The sequence below is a fragment of the Panicum virgatum genome, chromosome 6K, assembly GCF_016808335.1.
Source record: "Panicum virgatum strain AP13 chromosome 6K, P.virgatum_v5, whole genome shotgun sequence".
NCBI lineage: Eukaryota > Viridiplantae > Streptophyta > Magnoliopsida > Poales > Poaceae > Panicum > Panicum virgatum.
The window spans coordinates 3,810,457-3,830,477 of NC_053141.1; the positions used below are offsets into that span (position 1 = coordinate 3,810,457).

General features: G+C 46.8%; 2 protein-coding genes and 1 long non-coding RNA gene across 5 annotated transcripts; 2 read left to right on the forward strand and 1 right to left on the reverse strand.

Annotated features, from left to right (window-relative positions):
* Window positions 1-4,663: 4,663 nt before the first annotated feature.
* Window positions 4,664-6,936, reverse strand: LOC120713865. The gene is made up of 2 exons (XR_005691302.1): window positions 6,125-6,936; window positions 4,664-4,860 (listed from the first exon to the last, which is right to left on the reverse strand). It is a non-coding gene; the product is annotated as an uncharacterized LOC120713865 (long non-coding RNA).
* Window positions 6,937-8,160: 1,224 nt separating this feature from the next.
* LOC120711298 (protein NRT1/ PTR FAMILY 4.3-like) lies at window positions 8,161-11,034 on the forward strand. The gene is made up of 5 exons (XM_039996765.1): window positions 8,161-8,371; window positions 8,701-8,918; window positions 8,999-9,439; window positions 9,580-9,704; window positions 9,942-11,034. Exons 1-5 carry the CDS (start codon window positions 8,284-8,286, stop codon window positions 10,780-10,782), a joined length of 1,713 nt encoding a protein of 570 aa, XP_039852699.1. The 5' UTR covers window positions 8,161-8,283; the 3' UTR covers window positions 10,783-11,034.
* A 2,525-nt stretch (window positions 11,035-13,559) lies between these two features.
* Window positions 13,560-16,327, forward strand: LOC120711299. Of its 3 annotated transcripts, none has more exons than XM_039996766.1 (4): window positions 13,566-13,644; window positions 13,719-13,798; window positions 14,250-15,490; window positions 15,947-16,327. In XM_039996766.1, exons 1-3 carry the CDS (start codon window positions 13,587-13,589, stop codon window positions 15,330-15,332), a joined length of 1,221 nt encoding a protein of 406 aa, XP_039852700.1. In that variant the 5' UTR covers window positions 13,566-13,586; the 3' UTR covers window positions 15,333-15,490; window positions 15,947-16,327. The 3 variants fall into 3 exon arrangements, with proteins under 3 accessions (XP_039852702.1, XP_039852700.1, XP_039852701.1); XM_039996767.1 differs by having other exon boundaries at window positions 15,950-16,327; XM_039996768.1 differs by lacking the exon at window positions 13,719-13,798 and having other exon boundaries at window positions 13,560-13,644.
* The last annotated feature ends 3,694 nt before the right edge of the window (window positions 16,328-20,021 follow it).

Genomic DNA, 20,021 nt, shown 5'->3' on the forward strand with positions numbered 1-20,021 from the left:
ATTATTCAATGCTTGCATTGCATGATTGCCCTGTGCTTGAGATGGTTATTGTATCGTTCTTAGAACTCTATCAACTGCTCCAGTATTCGTATATTTGCTCTAGTATGATGTCTGTCCATCCGGAGGGTGGGGGCTCCGCGTGGGATACTAGAGTATCCCTTACTAGTGTAGACATGGTGTCTAGATTAGCTAAGAGTTGCTGGATGTCAACTATACCCATGGTTTGTAGAGGTAGCCGGCAGGTGGTGACAACCCTGTCTGAGCCCGAGTAATCCTCCACGTTCGGTATGGGGGGTAGGAGGTACATAAAGTCGCCGGGGTGTACGGGCTCCTCCCGTTGCTTCGATTGCGATCTCCCTGTTGTGTAGTTTAAATCTCTGACGATCTAACCAATGAGATAGTACAGATATAGCTAGCCTAGCACAGTTGACTCGAGCTCTAACTTCTGCCTTACTCCCGTCCTAGAGCATCTTTTATCTTTTCCTTTATTTATTTATCCAGAGGATAGTTGGTGTGTGTGTCACACTATCTCCTACCATGTTATATATCTTACCCATATTTATGCCTGAGAATATCCAATCTAGATAAAGTTCATCAACTAGTCTATATCTCTTCACTCACCGCCTTCCCTGCGGAAATATAAATGACACCCCGGTATACTCCCGAGTAAAATGCTACAGCGGTATTCCGTGCGCTTGCGGATTTATTCGTGGTTCATGAAATACCTACCACCTCAATTGGCGTCTGCGGGCGTCATCGCTGTTTCCCGGTGGTGACGTTGGTAGGCACCAACAACGAGCTCCATGGTCTCAGGAAGAGGAGCCACGCTCCTATATACATTCACGTCATCCTGCAAGAACTCAATCAGAAGCAGTCTGATATTTAGCAGCAGACAAATTCAAAATAAGTACTCGACAAAGGGCTTCATCGACAACTTACTCATACCTGCTTCGGTGGATTGCTTGCACAGAAAAGTTTGGGCATGTACGGGACAGCCGTCACATCCAACAGAACTGACTACACCGTCTTCAACGCTTCTCCCGCCGCCAACGGCTCTGGAGACAAATGTGAAGGATCCTTGTCGCCAAGGCACTCAAATCCCAGTCGATCCCTCTTCTGAAGAGGTTGGATACGTCTCTGGATCCAGGAAATAACAACCGCAGCTCCAGTAACTTTCAACATCTTCAATTGGCGAATCTTCCCGACTAGCTCTTGGACTTCCCTCATCTCGGACTCTTGAGGATTCATCCCCCATTTAGCCTATGCCTGGGCATGCCCTAGACTTCTTTCTGGAAGGGAAGGTTCGTGATTTCCAATATAGAACCAACGGCTCCTCCACTCGGGCAAGCTAGTCGGACACGAGTAATCAAGGTACTCAGATTTTCTCTCCTGTCTCAACTGGAAGTTAGCCCCTCCGATTATGAATTGTTTCTTGGAGCTGGGCTGAGGTTCAACACGGAAAAAGTAACAAAAAAGGGAAAATGTGGCTCAATGCCAAGAAAAGCCTCATAAAAATGAATGAAGATAGAGGTGTGTAGCAAGGAATTCGGGTCTAGATGATGAATATGAAGACCATAGAAGTAGAGCAAGCCTCGGAAGAAGTCATTGGTGGGGAGGGCCAGACCCCGTCTGATGAAATGTTCAAAGAGGACAATTTCTCCAAGATTCTCCGTGCGAAAGGGATCAGCATTGGCGGAACGCCATTGCACCACTTTTTTATCCTGAAGAAGACCTCGGGCAACAAGTTGTTATTGGAACACTTGCAAATTTTCCCTTCGCGCAAGCTCGGGGGCTGGGAAGTGAGGATGGTGGAGACAGCATGCGGCTCCGGTGAGTACTTATCTAGGATGGAACTTGGGAAGATCTAAACCTAGATCTCGCAAGGGAGGCGTCGGAGCACAAGAAGATGTGAAAGTACTAAGGGTAAAACCAATCCTAGGTTTACCCTAGGATTAAATAGCCAGTGACTGATACAGTGGAAGCTAAACAGTCACGGAAGGCGAACCGTTTTTTCGGGATAAGATTTGTTTTGAGCGGTAATTAAGGATTTTGTGTTGGGGAGTTATTTTTTTAAACCACTTTTTCAGAATTCAATCCCGAATGAGGGGTTTTTTGAATTTCGAACCAAATGTCCTTTTTTTACCATCATTTCAAATCCTCCATGCCACGATTTCTTGGATCCTTTTGCCAAACCTTTGGATTTGGATTCAAGTCTCGGGGGCTACGGGACACGTGTCATCATAGACCTATTTTTCAAATTTATTTGGAATACAAGGACAGAAGATTCATGACTTATTTGACCCTCAGCCTGATTCTTCGACTGAACCTAAGGCTCGGGGGCTACTCCATATGGAGTGCGATTTTCATCGCACCCCATATAAAAGATTGTTTCTGAAGACTTAATAGGTACTCGGGACATGAGCATCTCATAGCCTCGATGCAGCCAGGGAAGTACTCGAAAGACACTTTCAAGATGGAGTTTCAGAAGAACTCGAAGACGCCTTCAGAAGTACTCGGAAGTCTGCAGTACTCGGCTACGAAGAGCTCGGAGGCTTGTCAGACCCGGGGCGATGGAACTGCGCATAAGGCATAGAATATCTAGAATAAGGAATGGGGCATGTCCCATACCTTATCCCTATTGTAACTACTCGGATGCGAGTAGGACTAGTCGGTACAAAAGGAAACTACTCGAAACGTACTCGGGTAGGACTCCTAAGCTAGCGTCGATCTAGGTTTCCATGTAACCCTGCCTCCCCAGACTATATAAGGGCGGGCAGGAACCCTCTCCAAAGCATAACCATCTAGGGCAATACAAACCAACACACAGGACGTAGGGTATTACGCTCTCGGCGGCCCGAATCTGTCTAAACCTCTGTGTTCCCTTGCACCTTCGAGTTCCAGATCTCGTCGACACCCTACCTACAACCTACCACATCGGGGGTATCCCTCGGTGGGCTTGGCAGTAGAACACCGACAAATACCCCTTTATTACCTATACTACTCAATTATACTACTCATACCATATGCAAACTTCTTAGTAGTATATAATTAATCTTAATCATAGGATGTTTTTATACTAGTTCTTTTTCAACACCAGTATAGTATATTATAGTGCACCGTAAAAGTGCTTATATTATATATTTTGTAAGCTTCTATGTTATAATTGTAGCATCTTTAGGCTAACCATTCTAAACAGTAGCATCATTAGGCTAACTTTTTTACACAAAGAGAGAGCCAATGTGTGAGTGTTGTGTTACACATATGCGGACCCGGAATAGACTAGAAATGATTTGTGCAGTCACATGGGGTTTTGGATGCTGACAGGCACGATTTTTTCTGATCATCAGCACAAAAGGCTAATGGGTCGTCGGTCCGTTAAGAACCACCAGCACAGATCCTAGGTAGTCCGCCAGCAAAAATGGCAGCTGTATGTGTTGGCGGGCGCTTAATTAAGACGACTGCCAGAATAGATCATTTATCCTGGCAGAAGGTTGCCGGTGGTTTTAGTAAACAGCCATCACAAACCCTGGCGTAGTGCCGTCTTATCGATGGGCTAGGTTGAGTTTGGAATCTTCCACAGTTTTTCCTAGAAGATGATGGTGACTATTGGACCAACTTATATTTTTCCTCTTGACGATGAAGCTTATCCCCCATCGTTTCACTGGCCGACCTTGACCCCTGTTTGGGTCATATCTAGTATTCAGAGTTTGCCTCAATTTGGTACCGCTTGCGCAGCGCGCATCGAAACAGTGCTTTACCTCTAGATGTCCAGTCAACTGTTGCGCCTCAACACATTTCGGGGAGAACCAGCTAGTTCTGGGTTCGAGTGGCATTTCACCCCTAACCACAACTCATCCGCTGATTTTTCAACATCAATCGGTTCGGACCTCTGCTTAGTTTCATCCAAGCTTCATCCTAGTCATAGATAGATCACTCAGGTTCGGGTCCATAAGCAGTGACAATTGCCATATGAAGACTCGCTTTCGCTACGGCTCCGTATGCGTCACTTGCTGTCACAAAGCATGCGTCACTTGCTGTCACAAAGCATGCGTCGAACCTAGCTAGCTAACTACCTAGGATCTGGCATATTGGCCTACGTCGACATTCCATGAGCTAATGGCCAAGGCCGCACTTACAAGCTTTTAGGTTCAAAAGGCATTCCTGTGAGAAATCATTTATAAATTGATATATTTCTAGTTACTGACAACGTTAGTGTGACGATTCAGAGGTCTTACATAGTCGCTCTCCAAATAAACACAAATGATGGCTTAATAATAGCCATAGTAGGATTGCAAGACGTTTACTGGATAAGTCTTGAACAAATAATATGGATATGTGATCACTCAATGAAAAATGTAATGATGAATGTTGCACTACTGTCATTTCACAAAACCTTTATTTAATTGGCTCAATTTGACCACCTTTTCCTCCTTCGGGACATTTTTCCCGTAAGAATAAATTTAATAAAACTATATGAAGTTCATCAAAACTACTGAAGCCACAATTTAAGCAACTAGGTAACCGCGCTTCTAAGGTCAGCATAATGTTCCGCTCTTTTGTTCACACTAGGTCTGTACCCGTGCATTGCCACGGGAATAACATCAATCTTGCATTCAAACATTTCCACATGAGTACAACTAAGAAAATGCTGACCCAATTCATCTCAAGATCACATACACTCAAAATTATATTAACTTGTCATAGCATCATAAGTTTATACATGTTCTATGTGCTGATACTTAGTGATCATGTCAACCAAAACAAGAAATTACTTCATATTATTTTCGTCAAAACAAATGAGCAGACCCATGACATGCACCTTTCTGATTCTAATCCAACAGTCGACTCCAGTCTAAGATCCTGCAAGAAAATATAACGAACATTTTTTGTCAGAATTATTGGAGGTTTAATTTTCTACAATGCAAGGTTTGGGAAAACAATTAAAACAACTATGTTTTCTATGTTAAGTAAAGTGATCATGATAAGTATGAATACATTAGTTTAGATTAAAAAAAACTTACATATGGCTCTTGAGACCTGAACCCAATGGGGGGATATACCTCGATGTCACACTAGCATAAAGGTAACATGAACAAAATAAAAAGGTAGCATGTCTTGCAACCTATTTTTTCACTAACAATAGTCTAAGCAAACAGCTAATAACTTGGACGAGCCATTTGGAGCAGACACTCTAGATTCGGCAATGATGCTTTAATCACTTGGCCAAGACTGTGAGAAAAAAAAATTGAATCCAGAGAACTAAGTTTGTCTAGGTTACAATGAAACAATATATTCACATTTACCAGAAGGAATGCTGCAGCAACATAAATATCGTTGCCTACTAACAAAGTGGCAATGACTAATGGCCAAAAGCTGAATGATACACGGTACTTTTCGGCATTTAGATGCTTAAGCTAATAATTAATAATTTCTCCATGTTGAGTTCTTCAGGCCAGATCTTTAGGTTCAAACATATTACATACATGATTATGATTGTGATCGATTGAACTAACAAGTCGGAAAAAAAAGAGATTGAAAAAGAATAAGAGATCCATAGTTAACATGCAGTATCCTTCATAATGACCCATAGACAATATATGTGTTTTGGGAGCCACTCAACGTCCAAGCAGACAGAACGGGTTAGGGAAACAAAAGGCATACTTGAACATTGAACTGGGTGTGTGCTACAATCGCCTTGTAAACGGAGTCTTTGCTTAAACATTCAAGACAGAATGGTGATATTATTTATGGTGCGCAATCAAAGCTAAAAACATTTAGCAAGACAATGTTTTTTTTACGATTACACAGTACAACTCAAACACTCACAACGCATGCACACTCATCCTTATAAATGATGGTGTTGACAAAAACGCAAGCACCTGGTGTGCAGTGGAGAACTCAATGTTTCTTTGGCATTGGAGGATAACTTCATCACCAACCATATATATATATATATATATATATATATATATATATATATATATATATATATATATATATATATATATATATATATATATATATATATATAGGGAGATCTCAGTAATTATTAAAAGAAACATAACAATCCTGCTCCACCCTAATCAATGCAAGGAGTGCCAAGGATAAGGATTAGTGAACTCACCTGACGCCACAGTTGGCAGCATTGGAAAGGCCTGCACAGGAGAGGACGATGCGTGGGGCAAGGTCATCAGCTCCTTCACGATCGGTCACGAGGGCACACGATGTTGAGAGGATGATGCGGAGGCACGCGACCTCAACGCTGACACTGCAACTTTATTAGAGGTAGATAAATACAGTTTCACTATGTTATGGGCATGTTTGGGAGCACTTCACTTCTAAAATAGCCACTCCACTCCACCGACTCTACTCCACCAACTCCACTCCACTCCACCACTTTAAGTCTATTCTGTTTAGATATTTTGTGGCTCCACTCCACAACTCTAAAAAGGTCATCCCATCTCATTTCACCCCGCCAGCTCAGCAGATCGTCAAGGCCCATCTAAACTCCTCTCACTTCCATACGGGCCCCGCTGGTCAGGCAATTCTTCTACCTCCACTCCACATTTCCGCTTCCTCCTTGTGTGCCCCTGCAGGCGGTGGTGCCGGGCGAGCTCCGGCCACGGCGGCGGCGAGCCGAGGAGGCGTCGGCGGAGCGGTGCCAGCTCTGGTCCAACTCGACACACTCGGATCTGCACGGAGCCATCCCCGGCGGCCTTCACGGCCGGCCGCGCGGGGGACGCGAGCAGCAGTGCCGATGCCGCCGCATCCGGGTCGAGTGGGGATGCATGCACGCCGAGGCGGTGCACCTCCTCAGCGTCGAGCAGCCGGTGGCGAGCCCCGGAGAGTCAGTGGCATCACAGCTGCCCTCGACGAGGTGCTGGACGCTGGCCTTGGGGAGGCGCACCCGAGCCGCACGGCGCCATCCCCGGCGGCCTCCACGGGGGACGCGAGCAGCAGCGCTTGGTGGGCGGCGGCCGCGAGCCCGCAGCGGAGGCGGCTGCGAGCCCTAGGGGCCGCGTCTTCGAGCCCTGGGGGTGGAGGCGGCGAGCCCCGGCGGCGGGGGCTCCGAGCCCCTGCGGCGGCGGCGGAAGCCCCAGAGCTCCCCACATGAGCGGAGGTGCGGGCGTGCGGCCCGCGGCAGAGCGACGACTTTTTCTTTTTTCCTTCGCGAAGGGGTACGGGAGATGTGTAACCAGTGGCTTGGTTGGTAATTTTACCCAACTCCACCAACTCCAGCTTTTAGTGGAGCACCTCTTGAGGAGCTCCAAAAAAAAGGTGGAGTGGAGCTAGTTTTTGGAGTGGAGCAACTAGATCTGTTTGGATATTCTTTTGTGGAGCGGAGCTAAAAATCATGGAGCGGAGTGCTCCCAAACACCCCCTATATCCCTATTTGCATGATGATCTCTCCCAAAGTCACTAATATTAGCAGTATCATATTTTTTTCCACAGTGGATATGAAGGCAATTCTTAAAGTGTAACATTTTGAAACAATATAGGAATAGAGAATTATTTTTCTAAAATTGTTGCTTCAAAGTTCAAAGTATGTTGCTATGATAAATTTGTAAGTATTGGTTGCTTGGTATTAGGAAATTCATTCTTTATCCATACAATCCACTTTGGATTTTTTTCTATGCTCCCTCACAAAAAAAAACAGAGCACATATATTTTCACAATATGACTTAACCATTCCCTATATGTTTTGCTAAGACTTATATTAAATCAAAATTAGGTTTTGTCAATAAGTTTTCTCTTAATATATTACCTTTCTAAAAGATGGAGCAACATGGTCTAGTTTCACTTGTGCTTGAAGAATTGGAGGAATTATCAGAGGGCCCAAAACTTGTTACCAGGAGAGGATTTTCTAACTTTGAGGTGACCCCAACCATGTAAAAGGCAGTCTTAGTATATATTTTACTCTGCATATGACAAAATAGTCCTCCAAGGTATCGAATGGATCACGTGATTTTGGTGGAAGTGCCTTAACAATTATTACTTGAGATGCAATCACACAAACATCCTTTTAGTTATATATATCAAACGAGTCATGATCACAGAGAAAAGTCAGCACAACATCCTGAGCTTAATTACCTACTAGCTGCCCCTATATCCACAAAAATAAATGCAATTGGTTGCTCACACTCCACGGCTATAAAAGGCACACTTGTTGATCGCAAAGATCATAAGGAGAGTGACACATTGACACACACAAAACCAAGAGAGCTTGGTCATCAAGTGAAGTCTTATTGGCTTGCAATAGGTACTGAGAGCCTTACTGAAGCAATGGCTTTGCAAGGCCTTGTAGATTGGAAGGGACGGCCAGTTAACCCAAAGCGCCATGGCGGGGTGAAAGCCACCATGTTCATCTACTGTAAGTAACAACACCGTCTTTCTTTCACTTATACAGAACAGCATGTTCCGTGAAACTGGGGTTAATCAACCCGTCGTAAAAGAGAAAAAAATTAAACCATCGGTCCGAGTTGTTTGATTGTACCGTTGGCAGATCATGTATCTCCACTAATTTGAAATGTACAATAAATCACTTTTAAAACAAATTGAGGAAAAATGTTCTCCTTTGCCAAATGCTTCTTTAACAATTTATGTTATCTACTTTTTTACAACAATAAGATGCATGTGAGTAAATGATTAAAGAGTAGAACGTTCAGTGTTGATGAATCTATTCCACTACTCCATTTGCAGTCTTGGTTGTGATGACAAATATTGGCAACATCCCGATGCTGTTGAACATAGTGAGCTACTTGCATGGCACGATGCATATGGGCATCGCCGATGCCTCCACAACCGCCACTAACTTGTACGGAGCTATCTGCGTCTTCACCTTCTTCGGTGCTTTCATCTCTGACTCCTACATCAAACGCTTCTACACCATCCTCATATTCGCCCCTATCGAGATTTTGGTAAGTTTCATGACGACAAAAATGGAAGATAGTTACTTGAGCGACTGTTTCGTCAGTTGTTTATTTCTCGCCATGGACAGGGTTACATGCTGCTGGCATGCCAAGCACACTTCCCGTCGCTGCACCCGCCGCCGTGCGACATCGCCAGCCACCCCGGCGAGTGCACGGCGGTGAGCGGCCGGAACCTGAGCCTTCTGACCCTGGGCCTGTACGTGATCCCGCTCGGTGAGGGCGCGGTGCGCGTGTGCGCGGCGGCGCTCGGCGGCGACCAGTTCGACGACAGCGACCCACAGGAGCTCCGCGGCAAGATGAGCTTCTTCAACTGGTACACCTTCTGCATCTCCCTGGGCGGCTTCTTGGGGCTCGTGTTGGTGGTGTGGGTGCAGAACAACAAGGGCTGGGACCTCGGCTTGGCGCTCTCTGCGCTTGTGGCGCTCCTCGGCGCCGTCGTCCTCCTCACCGGCCTGCCGTTCTACCGGCATCAGAACCCCACAGGAAGCCCACTCACGAGAATCCTTCAGGTATAGACATACACACACACACTAGTCTTCTGTTCTGAGCCATCAAACTTGATAAGATTTTCATGCATGTGGATATTATTGTTGGCTACAAAAAATTATTGTGCTGTTTTGTTGATTGGTTCTTTTTTGTGGAAGCACAGGTTTTTGTGGCTGCCTTGAGGAAAAGGAATCTTCCAGCGCCTGAGAATTTGATGGAGATGCGTGAGGAGGCCACTGAAGGGACATGCACCAGCATCCAAGTGCTAGAGAGAACTTCAGGCTTCAAGTAAGTGGGCTTGTTTGTTGTCTGCCAGAACTTTTCACCTGCCGGAAGAGTAAAAAATATATAAATAAAGATAAAGCACATAAGAACCACTTGTTCAATTTGTGGTTGAGTCTTTGTCATGCAAAATCTCAATGCCATATCAACAGCAAAGACATGCATTATAGCCTTTACAGGCTTCAAGTAATTAAGTGGACTTAAACTAACTTTTCATTCGGGCACTGCGGCGCGCGTCATAAGGTTCCTTGACAAGGCAGCCGTCGACGATGGCGACAGGAGGCGGTGGTCTCTGTGCACTGTGACGCAGGTGGAGGAGGCCAAGATCATCCTCCGCATGCTGCCCGTCTTCCTGAGCTCCGTCCTGGGCTACCTCCCGATCCCGCTGCTCCTGACCTTCACCGTGCAGCAGGGCGGGACCATGGACACCCGGCTCGGCGCCGCCCACGTCCCGCCGGCGAGCCTCTTCGTCATCCCGGTCGTGTTCCAGATGCTGACGCTGGTGGCCTACGACCGCGCCGCTGTGCCGTGGCTGCGGCGCGCGACGGGGTACGCCGGCGGCGTCACGCACCTGCAGCGCATCGGCGCCGGGTTCGCGTCCAGCGTCGTGGCGCTCGCCGTGGCCGCGGCGGTGGAGGCCCGCCGCAGGGGCGGGGGCGCCGCCGAGATGTCGGTGTTCTGGCTGACGCCGCAGTTCTTCCTGCTGGGCGTGATGGACGTCACCTCCTTCGTGGGCCTGCTCGAGTTCTTCTACAGCGAGGCCTCCGCCGGCATGAAGTCCATCGGCGGCGCCGTCTTCTTCTGCATCCTCGGCGTGGCGTCGTGGCTCGGGAGCTTGCTCATCCGGGTGGTCAACCGCGCCACCGCGCGCCGCGGCGGGGGCACCGGGTGGCTGGACGGCGCCGACCTCGACGCCGGCCGGCTCGATCTCTTCTACTGGCTTCTCGCCGTGTTTGGGCTCGTCTCCTTAGTCCTCTACCTGCTCTGTGCGTGGAGGTACACCTACAGGCACGATCCGAGGATGCAATCCAGGATGGAGGATGACAGGGTGTCTCCAGCGTCCATGAAACAAGCTGCGGTCTGAACAAGACTTGACGTGTGTCCAGACCAGTACTGAAACTACAGGCGTAGTAGTTTCACCAAATAAGCAATCCCTCTAGACAAAATAAGTTGTCGTTTCAGACAATCAAATTGGGTGCACTTAGTTTGCCGGCATAAACTTCAACTAATCTTGACTGGAGGGAGTAAGGCCCAGTTTGGATGTAAGGTATTTTTGGAGTATTGAACATATACTACGGTTTTGTATAATATATACTCCCTCTATTCACCTTTGATATATAAGACCTATTTTTCAACTTAAGTTTTTCACAAATGATATTCCTATTTCACTATGGGATTCGACTCATTTACTGTAATACAAACGGCAAAAGGTTTGCCCCAACGGCATACAACGGCCGGCAAAGAAAATCTTTGCCGTGGGTCATTTCTCGAGCACATGGCAAAGGTTTTGCCGTGTGCCACGCTGGGCCACGGAAAAAAAAAGTAACTTTGACTGCCACTTGACGGGAATGGCACCTTTGCCGTGTGCCCTAACGGCGTGTGCCAGTGTGTGGCACACAGCAAAGAATGGCCACTTTGGCGTGTGCCAGGGCAATGTACACGGCAAAGAATGGCACCTTTGCCGTGTGCTATGGCCATGCACATGGCAAAGTGGCCATTGACCCTATTTTTTTGTTCAGTCACGTATATGAAATCCCAATCAAATAAACATCATAGGCAGTTCAAATATATCACAATAAATATTACAATCATTTCATAAATCACAATATGCATCACATGCAATCCATACAACCACTAGTAGTCCATACAATAGTCCATACAATAGTCGATACACGTCCAAATGCAAAGCTAGCATATATGTCCAGACAATAGCAAGTCCATACAACTCACGGGGCCGGCGGCAGCGGCGGCGGATGCAACCATGAAGGCTGCTGCGAGTACTGCTGAATGTAAGATGTCCAGTGACGAGGCGGCCACAAAGGAGTATGTGCCGGCACCGGAGGCGACATGTCTGGATTGATTGGCCCATCATTGGATGCTGTCGATTGATTCCGCACATAGGTGAAGATATTGCATGTGTTAGACAAGATTTAAGTTAGGAACATTCGAACTAAGTCATTGTAGCTTTATCGTAAGTTGCGAGCATGTATATTATGAGAAACAAAACTACAAGCATTATCCTAAGTTCTTAGTCATTAGTTCAAAGTCATTGTAGATTTATCCATCATTCAAAGTGCTAAGTCACTATGACAAATGAAACTAGAAAGTTGTCAAGTCACTCACAGGAGTAGGAGTAGCTGCACGATGTGGAAGAGGAGTCGGAGTGAATGGTGGCGGCGAAAGACCCATCGCCGAGCCTAGAGTTTGCATGTACTAAAGAGCCTGCTCCAGTCTCTGGCGTTCAGCCTCCTGCGTCTGCCGAGACTCTTGCTGCATCTTCTCCCGCTCGGCCTGCCACCTTGCCTCCACCGCCTCCTGCTGTGCTTGGAAGTCTGCTTGCATCTGGGCCTACAATATTTGATTGCAGGGTTAGAATACAAAGCAAACGTATGTAAAAATCAAGGAACGACGGATGAAATAGAAATAACCTTCAGTGCCGCCATCTGGGTCTCTGTAGTGTTTGGCCGAGGGCGTATGGCCGGGCTTGAGCTGGTGCTCCTAGCTTGAATCTGCGAGAGAGTGGGAGTACTGGCCATGTCGATTGTGCTGTCGCTAATCCAGTACCAGCCATGCTTCTTGCCTCCTCCCACCCTCATGATGATTTCTCCATCAAGGGGCTACGTGCTCGGATCAAACTCCGGCCCATAGACCTCCCTTGCCATCGAGTTGTAGTCACTGAGGCGGATGTGGATGGTCGTGTTGCTGTACGCTTCGGGCGGGTCCTCCGGGTTGTACACTACGTCAAAAACAGTAAAAGGAGACACCCATATTAGTGACACAGCAACGTTACACGTCACTAATATAAGATTAGTGACGGCTAATAATCGCAGACATCACCAATGTACAAGAGTACCATTTTTTATCCTGGAACGCACATATTGGTGACGGGCAACTTAAACGCGCGTCACTAACTAGTTATTGGTGACGGACAACTTAAACGCACGTCACTAATGATTACTTATATTTGTGACGCGTAATTAGTTGCGCGTCACCAATATATATAAGGTGACACGCATTTGTTCCACCGTCACCTATTAGATGCTATCCTATCAACTATTACAAGCTCATCCCTGTCCACACACGCTAGCTCATATCCACACACAAGCTCATCGCCGGGCGGCCGCGTGCCGCCAGCCCCGGCTCCGCGCGCACCGGGTGCCCTCTCCGGTTGCCCTGTTGCCGGCCAGACTCCCCTAGTCACAGGATTCGGGGTCGATGCCTCGTCCCTCGACCCGGGAACGTCGTTCCGATTCGAGGGTCGGGGTCGAAGAGGGTCAGTGTCCCATTCAAGGTTGGATCGTGTCCCGGTTTGAAAGGGGTCGCAGCTCCATTGCTAGCAGATTTAATTGGGATAAGGAGGTTAAGGACAGTGGATTGGTGTGGTTTTTGTTAGACAATGAGCTAAGTACGTGTAGCATGGTCTAAATGTACTCTTTTATATGTTTCTTATATGCTTGTGCAGATTAGTTTCTTCATTAGTAGCACATATATAGTTTTTGTCTTTATCGACCCGAAGATATCGACCCCGATGAATCAGGGTCGCGTCCCACATAATAATTTATCGTTCCATAGATGTATACCCCCTTCGTACCACAATTTTATAAAATGACGACTCTCGACCCAGGAACTTTGTGACTATACTCACGGCAGACATCTTGTCTCTGTTGGATGTTGCTGCTCCTGAAGAAGCCTGACTCATGGACCTGCTCTCGGTTGTTCAATTATGGTAAGCAATTAGCAGATCAATTTGTTATTTCTAACCAGAAAGCTGAACCTGACCCCTTGTTACTGATCATCCAGCCTCAAGAACAAGTATGTACCTTAGCTTGCTAATCGACCTGCTCCTCTATTCTCTCCATTTTCAGAAAAGTTCATTTATGGTAATTAAACAGATCAATTTCTTGTTACGGATCATCATAATTGAACCTGATTCCTTGTTGCTGGTCATTATATATGCCAATAAGTCCAACATCTCTTAAGGAATCATGCATGCGTCAATTTGTTACTAATCTACTGTCAATCATCAAAGCTGAACCTGATTCATAGTTAGTTAAGTCACTACACTTATTTGTTTATTTGTTCATCAATTTGTATCACTCTTGTTTATTTGTTCACTGATCATGTCAGTATTTATTCTTTTCTTCAGTTTTGACCACACTTTTTAAAGGAATTATCTTGGTCAGTCACTACAGTTTTGAATAGTACAAGTCAAACTAGGATGAATTTTAAATTATCAGTTCTTTTTTCATTCTAAAACTATCTGCATCCCTCTTAGGAGTATATCTTGATGCATGATTAATTCTAACATATTCCATTTTTGTATTATTGTAGATGGAGGACCGAAAGTGGATGTATATTGACAACCGAACTTCTGAAGAATACTTATCTGGTGTCAAGTCATTCATATCTGCAGTAGAGGCTGATATGTTGAGTCAAAACAAGTCCTCTATGTTCTGCCCGTGCCGCGATTTTAAGAACATCAAGGAGTACAGAAACTCGCTGCATATTCATGCTCATCTCATCATTCGGGGATTCATAAAAAAATACAAGTACACGTGTTGGAACAAACATGGTGAGATAGGAGTCAATGATGGAGAGCTGGATGAAGATCTCCCAGACAAGCAGCCGGACCAAGATGATATGCATACATGTCAAGATCTCAGTGACCACGATGTTGTTGATATCAGTGGCAACTGTGCCCGTGTGATTGAAAATTTGGAGGAGATGGTCCGTGATACCATGGAGAATGATGATGACATTGATGGGGAGTTTGCTAAGTTGAAACAACTAGTGAGAGATGCGAAGATCCCATTGTATCCTGGTTGTAAGGAAAAGTATACAAAGTTGTTCATGATGCTCAAGCTTTTGCAGTTGAAAGCGACCCATCATTGGACTGACCGAAGCTTCAAGGCATTGCTGGATCTACTACATGATATGCTTCCAGAGGGGAATGAAATACCTAGGTCCACCTACGATGCTAAGAAGATTATTTGCCCTATGGGATTGGAAGTAGAAAAGATACACTCATGTAAGAATGATTGCATCCTATTCTGTGGTGATAATACGGATTTGACTGAATGCCCAGAGTGTGGAGTCTCTCGATACAAGCGTAGAAAAGATGGTGGCGATGATAAAAGAAAGAATGGAGCTCCTCGTAAGGTGGCATGGTATTTCCCAGTAATACCCCATGTGAAGCGCATGTTTGCAAGTAAGAAGGAGGCTCAGTTGTTGCGCTGGCATAAGGAAGGGCGCAAGGATAACGATAATTATCTACGGCATCTAGCTGATTCTGCCCAGTGGAGAAACTTCAATGTGATATATGGAAAATTTGCAGATGATCCAAGAAATATTCGGTTTTGCTATCTATATACAATCTTCCGATTTGGCTCTGTAACAAGAGAAAGTATATCATGATGCCACTTCTAATGTCAGGCCCGCATCAGCCAGGCAATGACATTGATGTGTACCTCAGACCGCTTGTGGATGATCTCAAAAAACTTTGGTTACCTGGTGTTGAGGATGTCTTCGATGGGTACAAGCAAGAGCGCTTGTGGATGATCTCAAGTCCTGAGGTATTGCAATTGATGTGATTTCTTTTTTGTTTACTATGACAAAATACATTTTTTTCACCATGTACCAACAGAATTACCTTTTTTGTTTGTCCTGATTGTCACCGAACATCCTTTTCTGAGAAAATGGACCTGCATAATACCCTTGAAATGTTAACATGCCCTATTAAAGGTATACAGTCAAAGAGTTTAGGCTTAGGCTTTTGAGTTTATCAGTTTGTACAGTATGTATGCATGCTTCTCTAGAAGATTGAATGGGTTTATCAGTTTGTGCAATTAAAAGCTTATTCTGTGTTGGTATTTAATTCAGTTTGTGCAATATGGTTGCTTAGATTTATCACCATTTCTGCACTCAGACTTTTGGGGGTTTTATGTGTTCCTGGTTTAATTTCTAGCTAGTACTTGAACCTTTTGGACTTTTGCTAGAGTGTAAATGAGTTGACAGAAAGAACAATGCAGGAGTTTGAAGTGCCAACCGACCCCCTCGGCGAGAGTGAGCTATCAAGTATTCGGGGAGGATTGGCCGCCGTTGTATTGTCCCAAGTCATCAACAAGAAGGGAGAGTTTCATTGTGCCAATCCATCTTCTGTGAACTAGTCAAACTGCTAGTCCACCAAGTTCCATATGTGAATCTACCTATGTAACTGTGATGTGACTTGTTTATCTACCTATGTAACTGTTATGTGACTTGTTTATCTACCTATGTGAGTATGTGAGACTTGTTTGTGAACTCGCACCAAGTTACTTTATGAAACTATGATGCGACTTGTTTATGAACCTGAAATGTTCTGTCTGAATGTTTCTGAAATGTGAACCTATTCTGTCTGAATGTTCTGGTTTTGTACTTGGGGCTATATGGTATTTTTTTTAATGACCAATAATCATTAGTGACGGCTCTTAAGAGATCGTGTCTCTGATGTGCCCCATATCAGTGACGGGTGAAAATTACATCTGTCACCGTTCTGACTCATCAGTGATGGGGAAAATATGAAGCCGTCACCTTTAATACTCATTGGCGACGCGTGTATCTAACACCGATCACCTTTTCTTATCATTGGTGACACGCAAAATATATAGCCGTCACCTTTCATCTTCATTGGTGACGCGTGTTGCTGCGCCGGTCACCTTTTCCAGTAATTGGGTGACACGCAAAATCTGCAGCTGTCACCTTTATCAGTTATTGGTGGCGGGCAAACTATAAAGCCGTCACCTTTGTTAATTATGGGTGACGGGTGTCTTCTACAGCCGTCACCAATGATTATCATTAGTGACGGGTGTTCGCGCGTCACCGATGTGGTTCACATCAGTGATGAAAATTTAGTGACGCGTGTTTTAGCCGTCGCTAATGTACCTTTTCAGCCATCACTAATTAGGAGTTTTGACATAGTGGTAGGTGACATCAGACGTCACTAGGGATGGCAACGGGCCCCGATCCCCGATCCCCGACAGGGATTTCATCCATTAGGGGATGTATTTGGTATGTATTTAGTCCCCATGGGGAGCTTAACGGGGCTATTTCTGTCCCCATCGGGTGAAGCGGGGGAGGGAACGTTCCCTGTCTCCCCGTCCCCGTTCCCCGTCGGGGATCGTAGCCAACGTCCAGTTTCGCAAGAACGTCAAGCCAAGCATGGTCTGCATATATCTTTGGGCCAAAAAAAAGCCCAAGTAGTGAAGCCCATTATCCATAACCCTAGCTAGCCAATCCGGCATCTTCACTCAGCGTCCAGCTGAGCAGCCGCCTTTGGCCTCCCGCAGTCCCTCTTCAACCGCGCCCCCTGATCTCCCACCGCGCACTGCTCCCTTCCAATGGTCGACGCCGACGCCGCGCACAGCTCCCTCCCGACATCGCGCGTAGCTCGCTCCAGAGTCCAGACGCCGGCGCCGCAGGCCCGCGCCACCGGGCCTCACACTACATGCCCGAGCTCACGCCACCACGCCGTCCGCGCTCGCCGGTGAGATGGTGGTTGCGGGATCCACCATTGACGCCCAGTGAAAGTTTTCTTCCTCCTCATATGCTCAAGTTCTTTGGGGATTTGTCAATTTCGGGGCCCCGTCGGGTACATGATCCCCGTTCGGGGACGGGGACGGTAGAAATTTCTTCCCCACAAGCGGTGACGGGGAGGGGAACGGGGACATTTTGCTTTCTCGGGGGCAAGAATGTTCTGCCGATCCCCGTCGGGGATGGCCCCGTTCCCATCCCTAGACGTCGCCTTCCCCTTGTGGGCCAAAGCCCATGCCTGGAGCTGGGAGCAAGGCTGGCCACCATGTGCCACCGACTGTGGAAAAAAAAGCAAGATGATTACAAATTATGTAGAATTGAGCGTTAGAATAAAAAAGTGAATTCACATACCCATCTAGCTGCGTACTCTCTGAGGTGACGGTTGCCCTGATGGTGCGGTGCACCTGGCATCATCAAACGCCGCTGCCGGCAAGCCTCGTGCATCTCCACCCAATGCAACCTTCCGCAAACCACCTGTCCACTATCATTTCCCAGCACTGGGAATTCCCGGCTAACCACCACGGAGGCACCTGCACGTCATCAAGTACATGACATATAAGAAGATCAAATGGAGCGTACTTCATCTCAGAAAAAGTCAGTATTAATAATGTTGTATATTTACCATCAGGAATTGTTCTCGGGTCAGTATGATGTTTCTCGCATCCTTTTTGTCTATCTTCACTCCTTCAATGTGATGTTTGTAATCATAGGTGGCCTGGACGCGCGCCTCGTAAAGCATATCCGCCACCAGCTTGTGACAGGCTGTGTTAGCCACCTCGCGCGCCGTGGTCATCATTCCCTCCTTGCATCTGTAGAATTCCTGCACATAAACACGAACGAAGCCATTATTTCAAGAATGTCCAATGAATGCGATGCATTGACAAATGTAGTGCCCGAAAGACTTACCCACAGTTCGTGCAACACCTGCTCCGCCTTATTCAGATATATCCTGCCTTCCCGATTCAGTCCATCGTCGGCGGTGATGTAGTGCTCCCACACCGACATCGGCTGAAGTTGGCCGGCAATCTGCATGCAGCCAGGGTAGTGTAGCTTGCAGAGCAGCCCCAGAATAATGCCATTGGGGATGCGTTTGTGAGCACCTTCAGCGACGATTATAAAGTTCCTGCCAAAGTGATGAATACAAAATATTAGTGTCGGTGTGAGGGGCCTTTTGCAGGTGCTCACCTAGGGCTCGTTGGTGGGCGAGATGGTGACGTGTGTGTCGGTGCAGACGGCTCGAGGATGGTGTGCAATAGCCTCTCCTGCCAAAATAGAAACAAAATAGTGTCAATTGAAAAAATTGGCAGCACCTCCCCTGCACGGTGAGGTTTCCAAACCCGGCAAGAAAAACCATGGCACGAAGGCCGGCCTACACAGGAGTTCATGCACATGCTCACCTCCGGGACGCCGGGGCTGGGGCGGTGTGTACCGGGGTGTCCAGCCACGGCAGGCGGCGGGGCGCCGGGGGCCGGGGCGGCGTGGCGCCAGGGCATAGTGTGCGGTGGGGCGGCGTGTGCCGGGGCGCCGGCTCACGACGGCCGGGCATGGCGCGTGGCGGGGCGTCGGGACGACGGGGCCGGGGCCTTACTGCGCCCGCTGCCGCGGCGGGGCGGCCGGGCGCGGGTGGCGCTGCTGCGCCGGGCGCCGCGGCGGGCCGGGCGTGGAGCGGCATCGGCGGTGGGGAGGCGTGCGCGGCGTCAGCGGCAGCGGCGGGGAGGCGACGCCGGCGGCATGGGCGGCGGCGCGGCGGGGAGGCGAGGGCAGCGGCACAGCGGGGAGGCGAGGTCGGCGGTGTGTGTGTGTGTCGTGTGAGTGTGCGTGCGTGAGTGTGTAATCGAGAGGAGGCCGGTAACGGGTAAGTGCGAGGGGGGTGGAGGCTTTTTGTCGTGTGCCTAGATCTGGGGCACACGGCAAAGATGCCTTGTTTGCTGTGTGCCCAGATCAAGGGCACACGGCAAAGAGAGTTTTTGCCGTGTGCCCCTGGTCCGGCATACGGCAAACACATTTTTTTTTAAATTCGATTTGCATCAACTAATTCGGTTTCATAAGTTGTTTTACAAAATTTGATCGAATGAACATTGAAAATACATTGCCAAAGACACTAAACAATTCATGTTTTATGATTCTAAGCAAAAAAATATATTATTTCATGTGTTTCAAAATTAATTTCAAATTGTATCAACTAAATCGTTTCCATACCATATTTAAGTAAATTTGATTGAAGTTACTTTAAATACTTTGCCAAAGTGAATTAACAATTCATGTTTGATGATTCTATAAAAAAACCATTATTTTATGTAGTTATAGCTCAATTTAAATGTATATCACATGATATTGTTTAACTGCAAAAAAAATTAAAATTATGAAACGGATCCGAAAAATTACCAAAATTTTGCATTAAAGAATCTAAGTTGGGTATTGCATATACAAAAAGTTTTGAACTCAAACCCAAATTCGCTCATCACTTTGACTCGAATTTTGAACGGCTACTTCTTAACTCTATCGACCTTCTCCGGAGATGCTTCGATTTGTTGG